The following is an 18,169-nucleotide window of genomic DNA, read 5'->3' as shown; positions in this document are numbered from 1 at the left end:
GCAGGGCCAACACCCTCCGTCCCTCCAGTTCCCAGCAGCCAATGCAGTGCTGGCCTGCTTGGCTGTGGTGAGATCACTGTAGGGGAGCAAGCTGGGACATGGAGGGGAAAGAAGAGGTGCTTCTACCTGCTGCCACCACCCCTCAGTCCCTGACAGCGCAAGCCTAAGCATGACTTTGGCTGGTGCAGCAGCCGCTGTGCCAGCCAAGGGTGTCGCAAATGTGCTGTAAATGCTTCTGCCCTGCCCTGAAATGTCCAGAGGTCTTCTGCTTTGCTCTTCCAGTCCCATCAAAGAGCTAAACGGACCAATGAGGCCTGAGTGACTAATGCACCCGTTTCGGCTCCCAGCACTACGGGTCTTGCTGGTTGGTGCACACGACTAAGCAAACATTCTCAGCCTCTCTGCTGCCGGAGGGAAGCTGCGGATGAGAGGGCTTGTCACGGTCACCTTTGAGGCGGGGGAGGAGTGTTTGCTTGCTTGTGCCAGGGAGACGCGGCCTCCACACCCTCCCAAGTGGGAAAAGTCCAGCTGGGGCAGACAAGACTCACCAGTGTTTAACACCAAGGAGGCAAATCTGCTCATTATCATCATGGCAATCACAGTAATTACAGCCTTAACCTTTCCAGCATCTCTCCCAAGAGCCCAAGTGCTCTATAATGCACACAAGCATTGCAATGCTGTGCTGGCCACGGGCTGCAGGTTGCACACCACTTACTCTGAAGTAGTCCCAGCAGAGTCAAGGGTGAGCTATTTAAAGATTAAAAATATACAGCATGAAGAGGCAGGGAAGTGGAGGCTCTGGGGCGTTGTGGGGCACTTGCTGGGGCAACGCAGGCCACCTGCCTGCCTGCCTGCCAGCTCTCTGTCACCAGAGACTCTAGGCCACCCTTCTTCTCCCCTCCTGTTATGAATTGACTCCCAGCTCTCCTAGCAGTAATGTGGCCCTGGTTGTGTGGGTTGACCTTGATCATGGCCAGGCCAAAGTGCAGCCTGGGAGTCAAGCTCAAAGTGCTTTTTTTCCTTTCCTCCCCTTCAATGTTCACCCCCCCCACCTCATTAGTATGAGTGAAAGCATGCATAGGAGCCTAATTTCCCCAGAGGGGCTTTGAGTTCCAGGGCACACCCCCAGTGCCTGATCAGCTCTTAAGATATGGCCAAACCTTGTGCAAATCAAAACCGGGGGACCAGGCTGTGCTACTGCAGCAACTGTTACCCTGCACATGCCTGATCTTGTCTGATCTCGGAAGCTAAGCAGGGTCAGGCCTGGTTAGTACTTGGTTGGGAGACTGCCTGGGAATGCCGGGTGCTGTAGGCTTATACCATAGTCTTTCGAGACTGAAGGTTGCCAACCAGGCGGTGCTACAAGAGCGCAATGGACTCAAACCAATTCTCTTCCCTGCCAAGCCCCTGATTGAGTTTGCCCTGCCCTCACCACAAAGCAGGTTAGCAGGCTGCCACAATCCAAGGCTGCTGGCCCCCTGCCCCTCTCCTTGCCCCAGCAGGGGGAATGCAGCAAGGCTGCCTTCCTTACCAGTCTGCCTTTATTCATGGTCCCGTTAAGCAACACAGGAAGTGCGGACCACCCTGGGCACCACACATCTGCACTTCCTGTTTGGTTTAAAGGGACTGCGCAAAGGAGGAGCAAGGAATGAGGGTGGGAGGCAGGCAGGCTGCTGCCTTATGATTAACCTCTTGCTTGTTTTAAGCAAGAGAGAAATGGATCTCTCTCTCTCTTCCCCCCCCCCTACAGTTCTTTGGGTTGAAATAGACATCCACCACCATGCCTAAGGGCCCAATCCTATGGCCCTCACCGCCAGCGGTATGCTTGTGTTGCAAATGTGCTATAAAGCACATTCACGGCATCCAGTGGTGCCAGTGGGGAGGGCTGCGCCACCCCACTGGCACTGCGGAGGAAGCTCTGGCCGCCACCAGCAACCAGGTAAGCATCGGGCACTACAGAGGTGTAGGGGAGGGCGGTGGGACCACGGCAGGAGGCATTCTGGGGCGGGAGGAGGACGGAATGGGGAGAGGGACCAGCCTGGGAGGGGGATGGGACCAGCAGAGGCCTCCTCCACCGTTTCCTATCCTCTGTGTCGGGCTGGGAAACCTGGCATGGGTCTTCTCAAGTCTGCACCAGTGATTCAGCTGGTGCAGGCTCGAGTAGCCCCATTGCAGGGGCTGGTGTTTTATTCTGGGAAAGGGGACAAAGGAAAAAGAACAAAGTTTCGCATTGACCACTGTCAAGACCTTCCCCAGAAGCCAGCCAGTTTTAGTAGTTGTTTTAGAACATAAGAACATAATCCATTCGCTTCTGAAATGAAAACATTGGAGGCTCTGGATATTCTCTTCCTTTAAAGTGGGAACATTTATGGGACAAAAATGATGTTATCAGTTCTGTTCCCAACAGTGTATGACAGCTGTTTGTAAGACCAGCCAACCACTGTTTCCAGGTGCTGGAGGGCGCCACTGGAAGCACTGTTTTGCACGGCCCCGGGTTCACAGCCAAGGCCTTTTCTTTATCTTAAATAAAATCTATTATATCAAGAAGGTGGAATGGAAAGCAATCAAAACTTGTGCTTAAAAAGTGTGTGTGAATCAATTGACCGCATGGATCTCAGCACCTTTTAACATGAAACAGCATCCACGTCAGCCAACAAGTACGCAAACAAAATGTGTAGATCACCTTTGGAAAGCAGTCACAACACCACTTGTTTTAGTGACTGTGAAATGATGTAGTAAATATATTAATTTTTTTATTGTTACCCTAGCGGGGGACCACCGTAGGTGTGGGGCCCAATTGGAAGCATTTGGTCCAGTTGGCTTAAAGCCGGCCCTGATTGTGTTCATCTCTTTTTTAAAAAACCCTCTAGTTGCAACAAGACTAGGCTGAATCAACAGTGACCCCTGTCCCGTGTGCAATCTCTAGGTGTGAACAGTGAATTGGGGGGAATCCCACCATCTGGCACAAGTGGGGGAGCCTCCACTTGTATCATACTCGTGCAGTGTTTTGCCAAGATTCAGAGTTGCCCTTCTTTGTCCACCTGCAAAGATCCTGCTCACCTCATGGCCTCAGTGCTGTTCTGTGTGGGTGGAGGGAGAAGTTGGACGGCCTCCTCTTTCTTTCACGGGGCCACTTCCCTGGAGTGGTGTCTCTCCCTGGTTGTAGGGCAGAGCCCTCAGCCTTGCAGCCTGGCACTCCAGCCTCCTCACTGGCACTGACCAAAGCTTGGATACTGCAGCCTGCCTTATGGCCACACACTGCTCCATCCCCTTCCCCACTAAAAGCCCACCCTTCTGTGCCCTCGTTACCCCCAAGCAATTGCTTGAGAAGCCTTGGGGCTGCTGGCTTGCTCAGGGCTCATTCAGTGACTGCGAAAGAATCGGTGGCAGGCTTGTACAACTACTCGGTGGCAATCCAGTACAACTACTGGATTGCCTGGGCAGCTCTGGGGGTGGGCTGGGCAACTGTGCACAGGGTTAGAGGACTCCGGGGGGGGGGCTGGCAAGTGCAAGCCTGGGGGAGGCATGGCTGTTCCTGGCCATGATTCAAATACTGCAGTAATAGGTGTTCAGCTAATATTAAATGACACACTTCGTTTCCTATACGGAATCTATAAACATCTTTTTCAGATGGCTGGTGAACAGCCAGGTACCATCTCGCTCAGAGCAGCAGGTCAGGCAGGGTGGCACAGTGCCCGCTTCTCATAGTCCCTGGGTCTGCAGCCTAACATAGTGACACACATCCAGTCATTGGAAACTGATGTGGGGGAAGGAGAATGTTGGAGACCCAGGATGTTGGATGCCGGTGATGAAGGGGCTTCCAAGCAAAGCTGTTCTTATCTGAGCAGCAGAAACTTCACTTGGGAGTCAAAGAAGCGATCAAGGTCCCAGCGGCATACCAAGGTCATTTGGCACCCGGGGTCTGTATATATTTTTGGCACTCCCATGACAAAATTTTCAGTAGTAGCGATGACATAAAATGGATAATAATAATGACCAAATAATAATGACCAGAGAAGAAGCACAGACAGCGAACCTTTTCCTTTGTTGAACTTTGTATATACGTAACATATACACTGACTTTGTAAGTTTGTACATTTATGTTTGTATATTTATATGTAACTTTGTATATATAATAATACCAATAAACATGCCAGCGTTAGCCAAATTGCCTGCTGCTGCCGCCATCTTGGGGCAGGCTCTCAGACACCCCTCTGCAACCCAGCCCCCAGGTCCAGGAGCGCTCCTGGCCACTGTCTTTATATGCCACTGCATGATCCACAACCCTTCTTAGCTTGGGGAGAGGCTAAATGAGGAGGGAACACAGAAGTGGAAACAAGCCCAGCCCCGCGTAGTGCTGCCTCCCAGGTCCAGATGTGGGTTTTACGCGTAAGCGCAAGCTGGATGGGCAACCTCTCCCAGAGTCTTCTCATTCTTCAGCTTGCAAAGTCATATTGAATCTGCCCCAAGGTGTTCCTTGAGGACAAGGTAATGAGATGCACAGACTGCAGGAGTGGCACACCTGCTTGGTATGCCAGGAACATCTTCGGATACAGTAAATTCAGCACTTCCAGGAACATCAGAACAGCAGCGCGAGGAAGGAGAGGGGGCCAGGCCATTGGCTGGCCCTTGTTCAGTCTCCTGATCCCAGGGCCTCCAAGAGGAAGTTTATCAGGGGGTACAAAGTTTCTTTTGGGTCCCTTCCCAAAAGGGGAAGGGAGGGGTGAAACAGGGCAGGGGAGGGCAGCAATGGGGGTGGGGTGAAATGGGGAAGGGAGGGAGGGTGGAGACTGCCAGAAAAAACTCTGGAGTCCAGGTCTGCCGGGCTTCCTGATGCAGAGCCCAGGTCTAACTGCCTGGTAGACCTGGCCTCCTGGTTGGCCTGGCCTCCATCTTTTGCTCTTCACGAGGCCAGCTGAGGTCCTAGGAAATTTCCGGCTCCCCTTTTTTGGCACCCAGGTCCTCTTTTTGTCCCAGGGCCCACATACAATGTACCCCCCGCACTTCCTTCTTGAAGACCCTGCATGTATGCATTCCACAGCCCAGTGCGTGTGGCTTGCGGCAGTAGCTGCTGCCACGTGGCCCATAATAGCACCCCCACCAGCATGCCTTGTGGGAGGCTTGGCCGGAGCCAGCACAGCATTGGTAGTGATGGAGGTCATGCAGTGAGGGTTGCAGGGATCCTGCACAGTAAGTTCCCAGGAAATGTCTGCGTCCTCTCCTTTGGCTCCTGGATCCCCCTTTTTGACCCTGGGCCCAGGTACAAATACCCCTTGCAACCCCCTCTCAAGGGCCCTGAAGACAATGGATATGGGTTAAATATTATCATTCCATCTTGTGTTCCCCAAAATCCACTTTCTAACCAATTTAACTGCTTCAGAGTTTTCTTTTGCCCATTTGCAAGACGTCAGTTTCAACTACATCAAAACACCCAAATTCACCTGAATCAATCGTGGGATGCGGGGGATTTGCAGGACTTCCAGAAGACTGTAACGCACAGTCTTGCAGCTGTCAGTAAACTGTGTTGCATCCAATCCAGTGGTGGAGCATGTCCGAGAACCGGGGGCAGAGTCGCCCAGGGAGAACCCAGAAGTGATGTCATGATGTCACGTGCCAATGTGATGTTATGGCATCGCTTCTGGTTCTCCCCAGAAGAGAAGATGGCAGTGGTGGCTTTGCAATGTGCTCGCCACCCCATTCTCCTCTGCAGTTGGAAAACTGAGGGGAGGTCACTTTGACGCTGTGACCCCAGGTGGCACTCCGTGAAGGGTGGCAGTGCCGCCCCTGCAGAGGCAATCCAGTCACTGAGGTCCTGTCCCCCCTCACTTGCAGTTGAGCCGCACAGAGCAAGGCCACCCGCCTCGTCCGCTTTGGAAGAAGCAGCTGGCCTTGTTCACAGCAACCACACCAAGTAGGCAGAAGAACCTCTCCCCACCCCAGCCATTCTCAACATGGTAGAGTGAAGCTGGTCAGTTCCTCTGAAGTGGGCAGCCTCACCCCAAGCATTCTGGAAGTAACTGCAGTGATGTCATCATGTCACCACAATTACTTCTGGGTTGGAGGAGGCCCAGCCTCCCGCTCATCCGCCTTCCCCGGGAAGGCCCGCAGTCTGCCCTCCCACCGCCCCAAAACGCCTCAGTTCTGCCTCCTCTCTGCCCCCTACTTCGGTTGAGCTCAACTGATGCAATTCTTCTCTCCTCTGAGGCCTGTGTTGGCGCAGGGAAGCCGGTGCACATCCATGTGCCAACCCACCCCTCCTCAAAGTGGTGCATGGCACAAACGGCGCATTGTGACCCTCCTGGGCTGTGTCAGCTGAAGCCGAGGCTTGGACTGGGCCCTCAGAGACTCAGGGCGGACGCAAGGGTTTTTTGGAGTGCGGAGAAGCACCTTTGGAGCTCCAGGCCAGGCTGAGCCTGTCGCATCCTTGGTCCTGCTGCTGGGTGGCTGGTCCGGGCGCCCTCCAAGTACCACCAGTCACCACCTCAATACTGCTGGCAGTGCCTGTACCACTGGTTGGGAAACGCTGCTCCAGGGCCTCTAAAAAGGCCTTTGGGTGCTGTTGCCTGTCCTGTGGTGGGGAGTTCCACAGTTCAACCATCAGAACGAGCTCCACCTGTGGCTGCATGTGCCCATCACGGCCTGCCACCTGCGACAGATGGTGCTTCCTCGGCCTGGAGCTGGGCCTTTGGGTGCCGTCGCCTGTCCTGTGGCAGGGAGATCCACAGACGAACTATGTTTATGGCTGTTCTGTGGAACTCCCCACCACAGGACTGCTCCTTCCTCGGCCTGCCCAGCCCTTCTCAAAGCGTCCAGTGGCGAGGAGTTCCACATACAGGCAGGCCTTTGGGGCCACTGACGCCCTTGGCATGAGTGGCTTGCTTGTGAGCAGGAAGTCCTGGGCCTGGACCCGACCCCACTGAGCGGCGCTAGCTCCGGCCCCCTCTGCGCACGCGCGCTCCCTCCCCGCCTCCATCTTCCCCTTTCAAAGCGGAGGCGCTGCGCTGCCGCGTGCGCGTGCGCGGACCTCGGGGGCGCGCCCCAGTGGCTCGGAAGCCCCGCCCCCTTCCCCTCCCCCGCGAGCGACCGCGGCTGCGTGGAGCACGTGAGGCGTGTTGTGAGCACGTGACCCGGCCGCCGATTGGCCGCGCGGCCCGGCGCGTGCGTGCGTGAGGGCGACGTCGGCGGCAGGCCCTGCCCCGCTCTCTGTGCGCGAGCGGCCTCGCCTCGCCCCGTCCGACCGTCCGCCGGCCCCGCTCCGCTCCCTCAGCCAGCCAGCCGGCCCGCTTCGCCGCTCGGCCATGAGGCCCGACCGCCGCCGCCGGAGGAGCGCGGCCCTGCGGCGCCGCCGGAGCTGCTGAGCACCGCCGCCTCCCCGCGGCCAGGAGGGCCGGGCGGGCGAGGGTCGCTTCCCGCCGCCGCCGCCATGTTGGGCCGGGAGCCGCCGCGGCGCCGCCGCTGAGCCCGCAGGAGCCGCGCCGCACCCGGGACGAGGAGGCCGCCGCCGCCGGAGCCATGGCGGAGCAGACCTACTCCTGGTGAGCCCCCCGTCCCCTCTCAGGGCCAGGGCTGCGGCTGCCCCGCTCCCGTGCTCCCGGGGCAAGCGCAGCAGCGGCAGGTGGGAGGCGGCTGGCCTGCGGAGTGAGGGGCGCCCGCTCGGAATCCCTGTGTGCTCGTGTCTGCCTGTATATGTGTGTACGGACGCGTGTGCGTGTATGTACGCGCGTGTGCCGGTATATGTGCACATGTGCGTACTTGTATGTACGTATGTCGTGTATGCAGTGTGCATGTATATATGTACATGTGTGTGTGCTTGTGTTTACATGTGTGTACATGTATATGTGTGTATAAATGTACATATGCATATGTACATGTGTGTGCATGCACTTATGTGTATAAATGTGCATGTGTGTACATGCACACATATATAAATAAATGGGATATTTTATTCTTACACCCACACACTTGCCTGGGAGTGAGTCTCCACTGAAAGCCACTTGCCACTTCTTCCTGAGCAGCTGTGCATAGCAAAGGATACTGCTCTGGCCGTGCCCAGCCCTGCTTGTCTGCCTTCTGAAGAGCCCTTTGGCTGTTCAGAAGCCGTTGTGCAAATCAGCTTTTTTTCAGTGCCTGAAGATGAGAAACTTCCTTAATGTCTGCGCACGAGAACTGCTGTATAAGTTTGGAAAGCGCACCGACCTGTTGAAAGGTTGGCAACCTACCTCCTTGCCAGTTTTCTTTTAACTGGCTTGACCTGCTCCTGTGCAGAGGCTAGCAGCTTGCTCTGCAAGCCTTGACAGGTGTTGTAACAGCTCCTTCTTTATGTGCTGTCAAGAACTTAATTGGCTCATGTCTGTAGAGCAAGCTTGCTTTTATCCCCCCCCCCCACCAGATCAGTTGGCAACCCAGCTGTTGTCTTTTGTGGCTGTTTGTACTTTGGAGGTTTTAATACATGAGTGGAAAATGCATAATAGGGATAGTCTTTTTGCAAGAAGTAAGATAACTAGTTTCTTTGGAGTAACAGACACCTTCAGCAAAAGCAACAGCTCTTAGTTCTGTCTTAAAGAGTAACAAATCATTGTGGCAGGAATTGGGTTAGCATGAAGTAGATAGTGAAGTCTCGTCCCACTATCTGTGCTCCCATGCTGTTTCCACGGTCCCTACAGCTGATCCTGCTTTTGTAAACTGACAGCAGAATAAACTGCTTAAGTGTTAAGATGTCACAAAATCCCAGATGGGCAACTTTAGGAAAATGATGTTGTTTGCCTTTTTGTTAGAAAGTGGGGTTGTCTAATTCAGTCTAGCTGAATGTTCAGTCTGTGTTCAGCCAGTCTGAAGATTGGCTTCATCTTTCTTTGACCCCCGAAAACATTCTGGAGCTTCGATTTTTGTACGAGGGGGAGGTAAGAGGTTTTTTTTACTTGAGAAAACATTTGGAGGGATTTATCCCAGTAGTTCTTGTTGTATGGCACTTTGGTTAAGAACTGTTGTCTTGTCACTTGGTGAATGGTTGAGATGTTCAGAATTGGCCAGGATAAAAGATGGTGGGGTACAGTGAAAGATGCATGAGTAGCAAGATGCTCTAATTTCTCACGTGTCCACCTTTTGCAGTTATGGTATCTCTGGGTTCTCTATGACAGCAGGCAGGAGAAGAGCTGATGGCTTTTGGAAATGGCAGCTCCATCCTATACCTGCGTACTGAGAACTGAGTTCTACTGAATGCATAAGGACTCCCTTTGTTGTGTGTTAGGATTTTAAGGATTACAGCCCAGTTCTAAGAAGTCTACCATGTTTCAGTGGGACTTTAAGCATACTTAGATTATAGCTAAAGTCTTGAATTTAACCAAAAGTATAAAAACCATGTAAACCTTCATGTTTATGTATTGCTTTTTTGACTATTATTTTGGTGATCCTTGCAGTAATCCTGTAAGTTTAGGCCAGTAGTGTAAAGGGTGGCTAAAAGTTCTTGACCTATATCTAGTAGAGTTGTCTGCCAGTGGGCTTTCAAGTGCTCAGTGTTGAGAGAGATGATGGGTTGCTTTGTGAGTCATGTGAGAGGTGAGGTTTGAATTAGGGGCTTCTTGGCTGGTGTGGTCAGCCAAGGCTCTATCTTCTACTGTGCTCTGTTTCCAGCAATGGCCAGTTAGATGCTTCTGAATGCTTGCAAGCAGGACAAAATATGGGGTATCTGGTACCCATAGGTAAGCTTCCTCTAAACAGGAAGTGCATAACAAAATCACAGCTGTATGATGTTTGGCACATATTCCTCTGTTCAGATCGAACAGAAACTCTGTTCAACTTACCAGAAGTTCTGAATTTAGATGCACTGGGAAGAGAAGCTATATATTAAGTTCTCTGTATACATACAGGTTAGGTTCTGGAGTTTTGTACATAAGTTGAAACTGGCATAGGTCAAAGTAGCTGGTTCTTGTCAGCCCAGCTCAGTTATAATTGTGTGAAATCCCCAACGTAACTGTCCACAACTCGGACATCCATGACTTGGAGAGCCAGTGGCTTGTCTGGAAACTTTGGGTTGGATTTCATCAGGGTGGCTCCCAGCCCAATTCAGAACATGCTTAGAAATCTGTCCCACATAAAAATGACCTTTTCCAGATATGCAATAGGTCAGTGTGTGTGAGAGTTAAAGGGATGCCGCTGTTTCAATGGAAGGGGTAAATTCTAGGCTAGTTGTCAAATTTTTTAGCACTGAGACCCACTTTTTAGAAAGACAATCTGTCAAGACCCACCAGAAATGATGTTATGGCTAGAAGTGACATAAGCAGAAAATTTTTTAACAGTTCAAGACTGTAATCCTATTCAAACCTACCCAGGAGGAAGCCCCATTGACTATCAAAAGCATATACATGTAGCCTGTTAAAAGTACAGATCCGTAACATTTCCCCAAATACCATGAGAGCATCAAATCCAATCTACTAAAAATAAAATATTGAAATGAATGGGCAGCCATTTGAAATTGGCTTGTGACCCACCTAGTGGGTCCCATCCCAACCCACAGTTTGAGAAACACTGTTCTAGGCTGTAAAACAGCCAGCCTGGTGGTGCATGGGAAGAAACTCTGGTTCTGATCTCTCACTGGCTCTGAAGTTCATTCCGTGGTTTTAGGCAAATCACAGTAGCCTGGTTCAGATGGTGCAGCCAAGTCATGTTTTGGTTGTTGGGGCTTTGCCTCAAGTTCACATGCTCTTTCCTCCCCTTGCAGGCTCTCGTTGCCTTCCTTGTTTTCTGGGTAGTGATAGCTATAGTTTACCATGACATCCAGATTGGGCACACTTTGGGTACCGCAAAGTGCAGCCTGCTTCAGAACCAGAATTTAAACCTACAATAGCCCTCCACAGATAATAAGCTGGGGCAAACAGTGAAATGAATTGTGTATGTTTGTTCAAGGTCTTAAGATCCTACATGCATAAATGTACTATGACATGATCACGCACCCTGGAAGTGCATGGTTCTACACTGTGCAGAGAGAGCCATATGCATGTGTCAGTCATTTTGTTCATAAGTACAGTAATGCCCAATTCAATCTAGCTATCAGTTTCACTTGGGAATCTGTCAGTGTTGTCAGTTTCACTGCAGAGATTTGGGAATGGTCCTGAGTGGTTTCTGTACTCATAAGCAAACTGGAAATCTGAAGTGAAAGTGTTGCATATGAGTGTTTGTGAATAGAGAAGCCTCTGTAGATCCACTTTAGGCCTTGCTAGCCAGTCCTGTTCTGGATACTGCACTTTGGGAAGGATGTAGACCGGGGTCTCCAAACCCCGGCCCGGGGGCCAGATGTGACCCGTGGCCAACCTCTTGTCGCCTGAAAGCCTCTGGCCCACTCAACTGAACATGACCAGAACTGTGCTCTAATTGTGTCTAGAGCAGGCGTGCTCAAGACGTCGATCGCGATTGACCGGTCGATCGCCAAGCAAAATCTGGTCGATCGCGCGCCGATCCTCCTATCTGCCATGTTGAAAGGAACGGGAAAGAGCCCCGGAGCTTCCCGATTGGCCCGGCGCTGCCGAGTGTCCCGGATGCAATGGCGGGCCAATTGGGAAGCTCCAGGGCTCTTTCCCGCCCCTTTCAACATGGCGGGCCAATCGGGAAGCTCCAGGGCTCTTTCCCGCCCCTTTCATTGATTTCAGTCAATGATTTTAATCAATCAGTCAGCCCGGGCGAGCTCGGCGCGGGGCCTGAATGGTTGGAGAGCGCTGTCACTCCAGCCTGGGTGGCGGTGCCGAGCAGGGCTTGCAGCATCAGTCCGGGTCTCCGTGGTGCAGCCGCTGCCAGGGCTGGGGAGTGGAGCAGCAGGGAGCCCGAGGCCGCAGCGGAGGGACGCCTCCTCCCGGGGACACAGCTCCCTTCTCCGCCTCCAGCAGCAGCAGCTCCAAAAAAGTTGCAGCGCAGAGAGAGCCACGCCGCCCGCCCGCAGATGTGAGTGCGCTCTAGCCAAGAAGCAGCTGCCATGAAGCCCGGCAGGGAGCAGGAGGCTGCCGGGGAGGCGACCCCTGGAAAGAGTGCATGGAGGTGGTGGTGCAGCCGGGGGCGGCGGCGCGGGCAGGCGGCGCAAGCCCGTGGCCAGCGGGGATGCTCTGGTTGCTGCTGCTGCCCCGCAAGGGCGCCGCCGTCCCCACCTCGGGAGCCGGGCGCTGCGAGTCTGCGGCCGGTGGGAGGGCGAGCGCTGCCGGAGGCACCGCTGAGACCCCCTCCCTGGGGACAAGTAAGGGGAGCCCGGGAGGAAGCGCGGCGCGGCTGGGCTGCGCTGCCTCGCATCACCGCCTTCCTCCCGAGGCTGGGATCAGCCCTGCGGCACCCTCGGAGAACTTTTCCTGCTTCCCAGAGGGTGAGCTGAGCAGGCGCCTCGGGGCGGAGGGAGGGTGGGCAGGGAAGAGGGTATGGGGCTGCCCCCAAGTTGCCCCCTGGAGGGCTCCCCAGCCGCTCCCCTGGCCCCATACCTGGTGTCCCCCCACTTCCCATCACCCCCCCAAGTTGCTCTCCTGGAGGGCTCCCCAACCCCTCCCCCTGGCCCCACACATGGAGTCACCCCACTTCTCATCACCCCCCAAGTTGCCCCCCTGGAGGGTAGATCTCTGGGCCTTGCTGGGTTTCAAAGTAGCTCTCCAACCAAAAAAGTGTGAGCACCCCTGGTCTAGAGGGTGTTCTGAGGGCCAGAGAGGTTGAATGAATGAGCCCATTCATTCATTTATTCACTCATCTAAGTTACATCTCTAATTTATTTATTTAAATTTTATATTTAAATTTTTTTCCTGCCCTCCACACCATGCCAGATATTTGTTGCGGCCCTCTGGCCAAAAAGTTTGGAGACCCCTGATGTAGACAAATTGAAATGCGGTCTAGAAAAGTCCTGTTTGGAAAAACGGAAGGAACTGGGTGTGTTTTACCTGGGTGTGTTTTAGCTAGAAAGACAGAAGAAATACAAATACTGTATCAAAGACTGTCATGTAGAAGTTGGCAAAAAACTTGGTCTCTGCTGACCGACAGAGCGGGACTAGGCCTAGTGGTATTAATTCAGGAAGGTAGATTTCAGCTCAACATTAGAAATATGGCAGCAACAATAGCAGTTTGACAATGAAACCTTGGAGGTGGGAGAAGGGGGTGGTTCCTGCCGCACCCACCCTCACTGGAGATCATCAAGCAGTGACTGGACAGCCATCCATTGGGCATTCTGATCTACAAAGCTCCTTCCGGCTCTGATTCTATGAATTGGAGGCAGAACCTGCCTTTGCAGTTGTGCTTCATTTCCTCTTTCATTATTATTTTAATGTTCCTTTTTGTGTGCTCTCTTGGTGTATATAAGGTGATAGATAAATTTGTTAAAAATATCAAGAATCCTGAGTTTATCTAAAAAGGGCTTATAGTTTTTGATCTCTATAGCTTCCCATTAGGATATCGCAGCAAACTATAGTTGTTGTAAGCCAAGGAGCAAATTGTAACTTGTGAGAACAGGAGGGAGCACATGAGCCCAAGACATGACTGTGAAGGACAGACTGTAGTTTGAGGGCCTCTATCTCAGCCTCATCTTCACTGAATTATTTGATACTCCACGATCATTGGAGGAAGAATGGGCGCCATTTTTAATTGATTGTAAACATTTGTATCTCTCCCTTCTGGCATAGACTATGGACAGTTTTACATCAAAAGTTAATAAAACTTACCATAATAAAGTAATCATAGCAAAAACACTAAAGAAAAAACATCCATAAAAACTAGAGGCTCAGAACTCAAATACTTGAAGCCATGTCATAAAAGAATTTATGAAAAGTAACAAAAGAAAAGACCATGTCTTCAACTGATGGTGAAAAATCTGCAAGGAGGGCACCACTGCACTTTCAGAGCGTGGCAATTTCACATTTCTGTGGCAGGAGAGGGGTCAGCCTTCATCTCATTCTTGTGGGGTTCCCAGAGGCAACTGGTGGACCACTGTTGGGAAGCAGGATGCTCGACTAGGTGGACCTTTGACCTGATCCACCAAAACTACTCTTACATAACAGGGCCAGCACCAAGATGGTCCCTTTGCCAGTTACTACCAGAAATATCTAACAGAACAACACAGTGGACATTCCTTACTTCAGAATCCTCTGCTACAGTAGTCTTCAATCCTTTTTGTGTCACAACCCTAATAAAATACAGTTTGGGACTGGGACCCACCATCAATTTGCCCCTTCTCGAGACCCTATCCTCCCACCCCTGTCCCATCACTGCCCACTTTCTGCCCCCATAATGTCCTCCCAGCACTGTTCACTTATAGAACCAAATAGTCTTATTAGACAGAGCAGAAAAAGTGACTCTGAAGGCTGCTACTAGTGAAAGCTATTTTAGCGCAATTGCAAAGAACCTGAGCAAGATTGGGACACAGTCTCCTGGTATCTGAAGGGGTATGCCAGATGCCTCCCCCTTTACCTAGTGGTGCTCTAGTCCAGTGATCTTCAGCCTTTTTCATTGCTGTAAGTTGGAGCAATCCCATTGGGGGCCCTACTCCAAGGTTGAAGAACATTGCTCTACTACTTGTTGAATTGACAGTACAGCTCGGTTGTATCGCAGTGTGTTTTTTGTTTGAGGCTTTTGCTGAAAAGTGAATATGGGTTCTTGTAATATATTACAGACAAGGGTTAGCCAGCATGTTCTGTGTTTGAAAGGACATCTCTAGTTCCAGGTTATCCCAGCCCAACAGAGCACTGCAGATGCCCTTTAGGCTGGCAGACCACCTGATGTGTACAGCATTCCGCAGGACAAATGTCACAGCTCCAGAGCATCTCTGGTCTTTATAACTTCAAAGTGGTGAAGCTGTAGCAGGAGGCTCCTCCGTACATTGTCATGTCCAGTACATAGTTGAAGTTCCCCAAATACCAGATCAGCATAGTGCTATATGAAGCAGAGAGAACCCTTCAGAGCATTGCCTTCTTTTGAAAGTTCAATGTGGCCAAGGGGCAAGAATGCAGTTAAGCTAGGAGAAGGCATAATATGATGGGATGGGGGAAAGTCCGTTTAAGGAATTGTGTTCACCCTTGGAATGTGCTTTCTTGACATTTTTACTGGGAGCAAGTAGTCGAGGGTAGCTCAGGTTCACCTATCGGTAGAGGTGGATTTTTCAGTGATATAGAAATAAGCAGCCTAATCCTAACTTTAGAATTAGGCTACTTCAGAATGCCAGATGCAAAGGAGTGGCACCATGATGTAGGTCTCTGGTTGTCTTGTGTGCTCCCTGAAGCATCTTGTGGGCCACTGTAAGATGCAGGAAACTGGACTAGATGGGCCTTTGGCCTGATCCAGCTGGGCTCTTCTTATGTTCTTAACTTCTCAGTGCCTGTGTAGCCTTCCAGTAGGGCATGCTGTACATTCTGCAGTGGCAGGGCAGTAATTAAAGCCTCCTCAAGGTAGGGTAAGATTTGTTCCCTTGCCTTGGGGCTACTTTGCAGCTACATCAGTGCTGGAAAGTTGGTTAGGATTGAGTTGAAAAACACATTATGCTGCTTTCTACACTTCTCATTAAAAAAAACACAACACACTACTGAAATCAGTGAAAAAATAAAACCATTCTCTTAACACCTCTACATGCATGTGACTGCATCTGTTGACACTATAGCAACTATATCACCTACCTCATTGTTTCTCAAACTGTGGGTTGGGACCGACTAGATGGGTTGTGAACCAATTTCAGGTGTGTCCCCATTCACTTCAATATTTTATTTTTAATATATTAGCCATGCTGTAGGCTTCCTCATGAGGAAGCTGCTTGAACCATTCACTAATGAGGCTATACTATATCTCCAAAACTAGACGTGATAGGGCAAAATGGATGCTATTTTTGGAATCGGCACCCCAAATTCATATCAAACCATCATAAAGTTTGGGAAAAACTTTTCTGACCCTCAGTTTTGTAGGCCTGTGTAATTTGAGTGAAAGAATGAGTTTGTTGATCCTTTGTAAGATCCACTTGACCAAGGATGGGACAAACTCTCCTGTGGTTGTGTGTGTGAACGTGCCCTAATGGTCTGACAGTTGAAATTGAACAAGTTTGTAATACATAAGTGGCATCAAGGAATCTGGATTACACCATATGTTAGGTAGTGTATTTGAATTTTCTGCATTTTTAAAACCAGGTTTGTGGCAGTAAAACAATCACGTTTGGGGGCTCTCTAGTTAGGGGTTTTGGTGAAATGGAGAAGGTAGTACAGGTGTTCCAGTTGAGGTGAAGAACCATGCCTGGCACTGTGTCTTATTTCTCTCTCCCAAGTCAGAATTCAGATGCTCTTTGTCTTCTTCCTTGAGATTTAAATCCCTGTGTGTGGACTGTCTTTCCAACACTCCTGAAACTTGCCTCCTTTTATCAGTAAAAGTGATAGTCCTGTGTTTTGTTCGACTTCACATGTTATTAGATGCTACACCATCATGAATACAGCAGCTGCACAAGTCACTTCTGCCATGTGTCCACTTGTTGGGGAGGCTTGAGAAATCCCAGCTGTCCGCTGCATTTTTGTATAACCTTTTCTGATGTGAATATGCATGCAGTGGACTTTAATCTGTATGTGTGAAGTGGCTCTTGGATTCACTAACAGGAATACGTAGTTGACTTAACTATAATGAGCTTATCATTCTGCGCTGATGGTTTTTTCTCTTGTAGTTCAAGTGATTTTCTTTTTCTTTTGTATGCATTTACTTATTTGCAAGGTATCTTGAGAGTCTGTTTGCAGTAGTTTGGCATACAGTTTTTAAAGTAGATAAACTGACGGCATCAATCCTGCTGAATGCAACTGTTGAATTTTATCTTATGCATATAAAGCCTCCATGGGCTTAGTCAGTACTCATTCTGTTCTCCAGGCTACTTAAACATTTTCTTTCTGAGTCTTTTTCATAGCTAGGGCCAGCAGGGTGCTTCAGGTTCAGTTTTTAATGTAATATACTAAAGGTAGTCATGAACATTTGGTCTCTGGTGATTAACTCTTGCATAGTCAATGCACACTGTGAGAAGCTGAAGATAAAGGTTAGCTAGGATTTATATTGCTTTTAAACACTTGGTGGTATTTAATTCTTCTTGATAAGGCTGTAGTGTACTTCACTTTGACCTATATTTGCTTACGTGGCCTTTGTGTAACAGGCCATACATTTTTGTCACTTCTCTGCATTCCTGAAAGAATGGTAATTTGTCTGCAAAAATGACCTCTTAGTCCAAGCGTGCATGTGCGTAGTCAGGTGGGAAGGTGGTGTTTTTTTAACAAAGCCAGATACTTGTGTTTTCTTGCTCTTTTTGCAGTTGGTGGCTCCTGTTCCTTCCATTTACTAGACCTGAGTAGTGAAAAGAGTTCTTTGTGTGGACAGCTTTTCTGCCCCATCCACTGGATATTCTGAGCATATGTTGTTGAACCCATCAGGTTTTCAAAGGGTGAACAGCTTGGAGAGGCAGTCGTTTTCTATATTAAAGCTGTTATACTTGGAATATGATTGGGCATCAGGTCTGATTAATGGGCTTTGACATACCTGACTGTTAACTGCTGCTGCCACATCTTTCTGTTGGTCTAGCAGCAGCTTGTGATGAATTGAAGAGAAGAAGGTACCTCCTGCCAAGTTACTCTATTCTTTCTGTTCCCTGTAATGCTTATCTTCTGTCTTCAGGTATTAGAATGAAGTCAAATTCTGTGGTCTCCTCAGGCACTGACTCTTGCTTTAAAAAGTCCTTCATGGGGTGCAGTGTTTGTTACTTACCAGAAAAGGCTGAGTGTTTAAAAGAAATGCTTAAAAGAAGTTTTTTTAAAAAACTTCTAATTATGTGAAATGCCCTTTGAGACCCCATTGAAGGATTCTAGTCTTGTGCATATGCTGATAGACTTGGGACTTGTACCATGAGCATCATATGTTAGGACAAAGCACAGGCTATTGCTGGTTGAGTACACCCTTGGAGGGCCCTCAGATTTGTAGAAACATGGTAGAAATGTGTCTGGGAACCATAACTTGAAAGTGACCCTTTTAGGCAAGCAATATTGGTGGTAAGTTGGTTAAAAATAAATAAGTCACTCAGTGTGCAACATAAGCACCAAACTGATTCAGTAGTGATCTACTTTAATGTTTGCCAGTGTTTTAAACACACTTGTAGTCCACCTTAGTATGGATTTTCCTGCTGCATTATTTGACTGTGTGTATTAAATACTGCTGATCA

At 50.0% G+C, this 18,169-nt stretch overlaps 1 protein-coding gene and 1 pseudogene across 1 annotated transcript in view; both read left to right on the top strand.

Annotated features, from left to right (window-relative positions):
* Positions 1-1,195: 1,195 nt before the first annotated feature.
* LOC136634957 (5S ribosomal RNA) lies at positions 1,196-1,315 on the top strand (annotated as a pseudogene).
* Positions 1,316-7,427: 6,112 nt separating this feature from the next.
* SPPL3 (signal peptide peptidase like 3) overlaps positions 7,428-18,169 on the top strand; it is a 58,421-nt gene continuing 47,679 nt past the window's right edge. Inside the window, exon 1 of the mRNA XM_066609961.1 lies at positions 7,428-7,535. Coding sequence (XP_066466058.1) covers positions 7,513-7,535 — 23 coding nt within the window. The 5' untranslated portion in view covers positions 7,428-7,512. The remainder of the gene's footprint in view (positions 7,536-18,169) is intronic.

This window comes from Tiliqua scincoides, chromosome 14 (genome assembly GCF_035046505.1).
Source record: "Tiliqua scincoides isolate rTilSci1 chromosome 14, rTilSci1.hap2, whole genome shotgun sequence".
In the NCBI taxonomy this organism is placed as follows: Eukaryota; Metazoa; Chordata; class Lepidosauria; order Squamata; family Scincidae; genus Tiliqua; species Tiliqua scincoides.
Note: the sequence above shows the minus strand (reverse complement) of the source record. Positions and strands in the feature narration are given on the sequence as shown.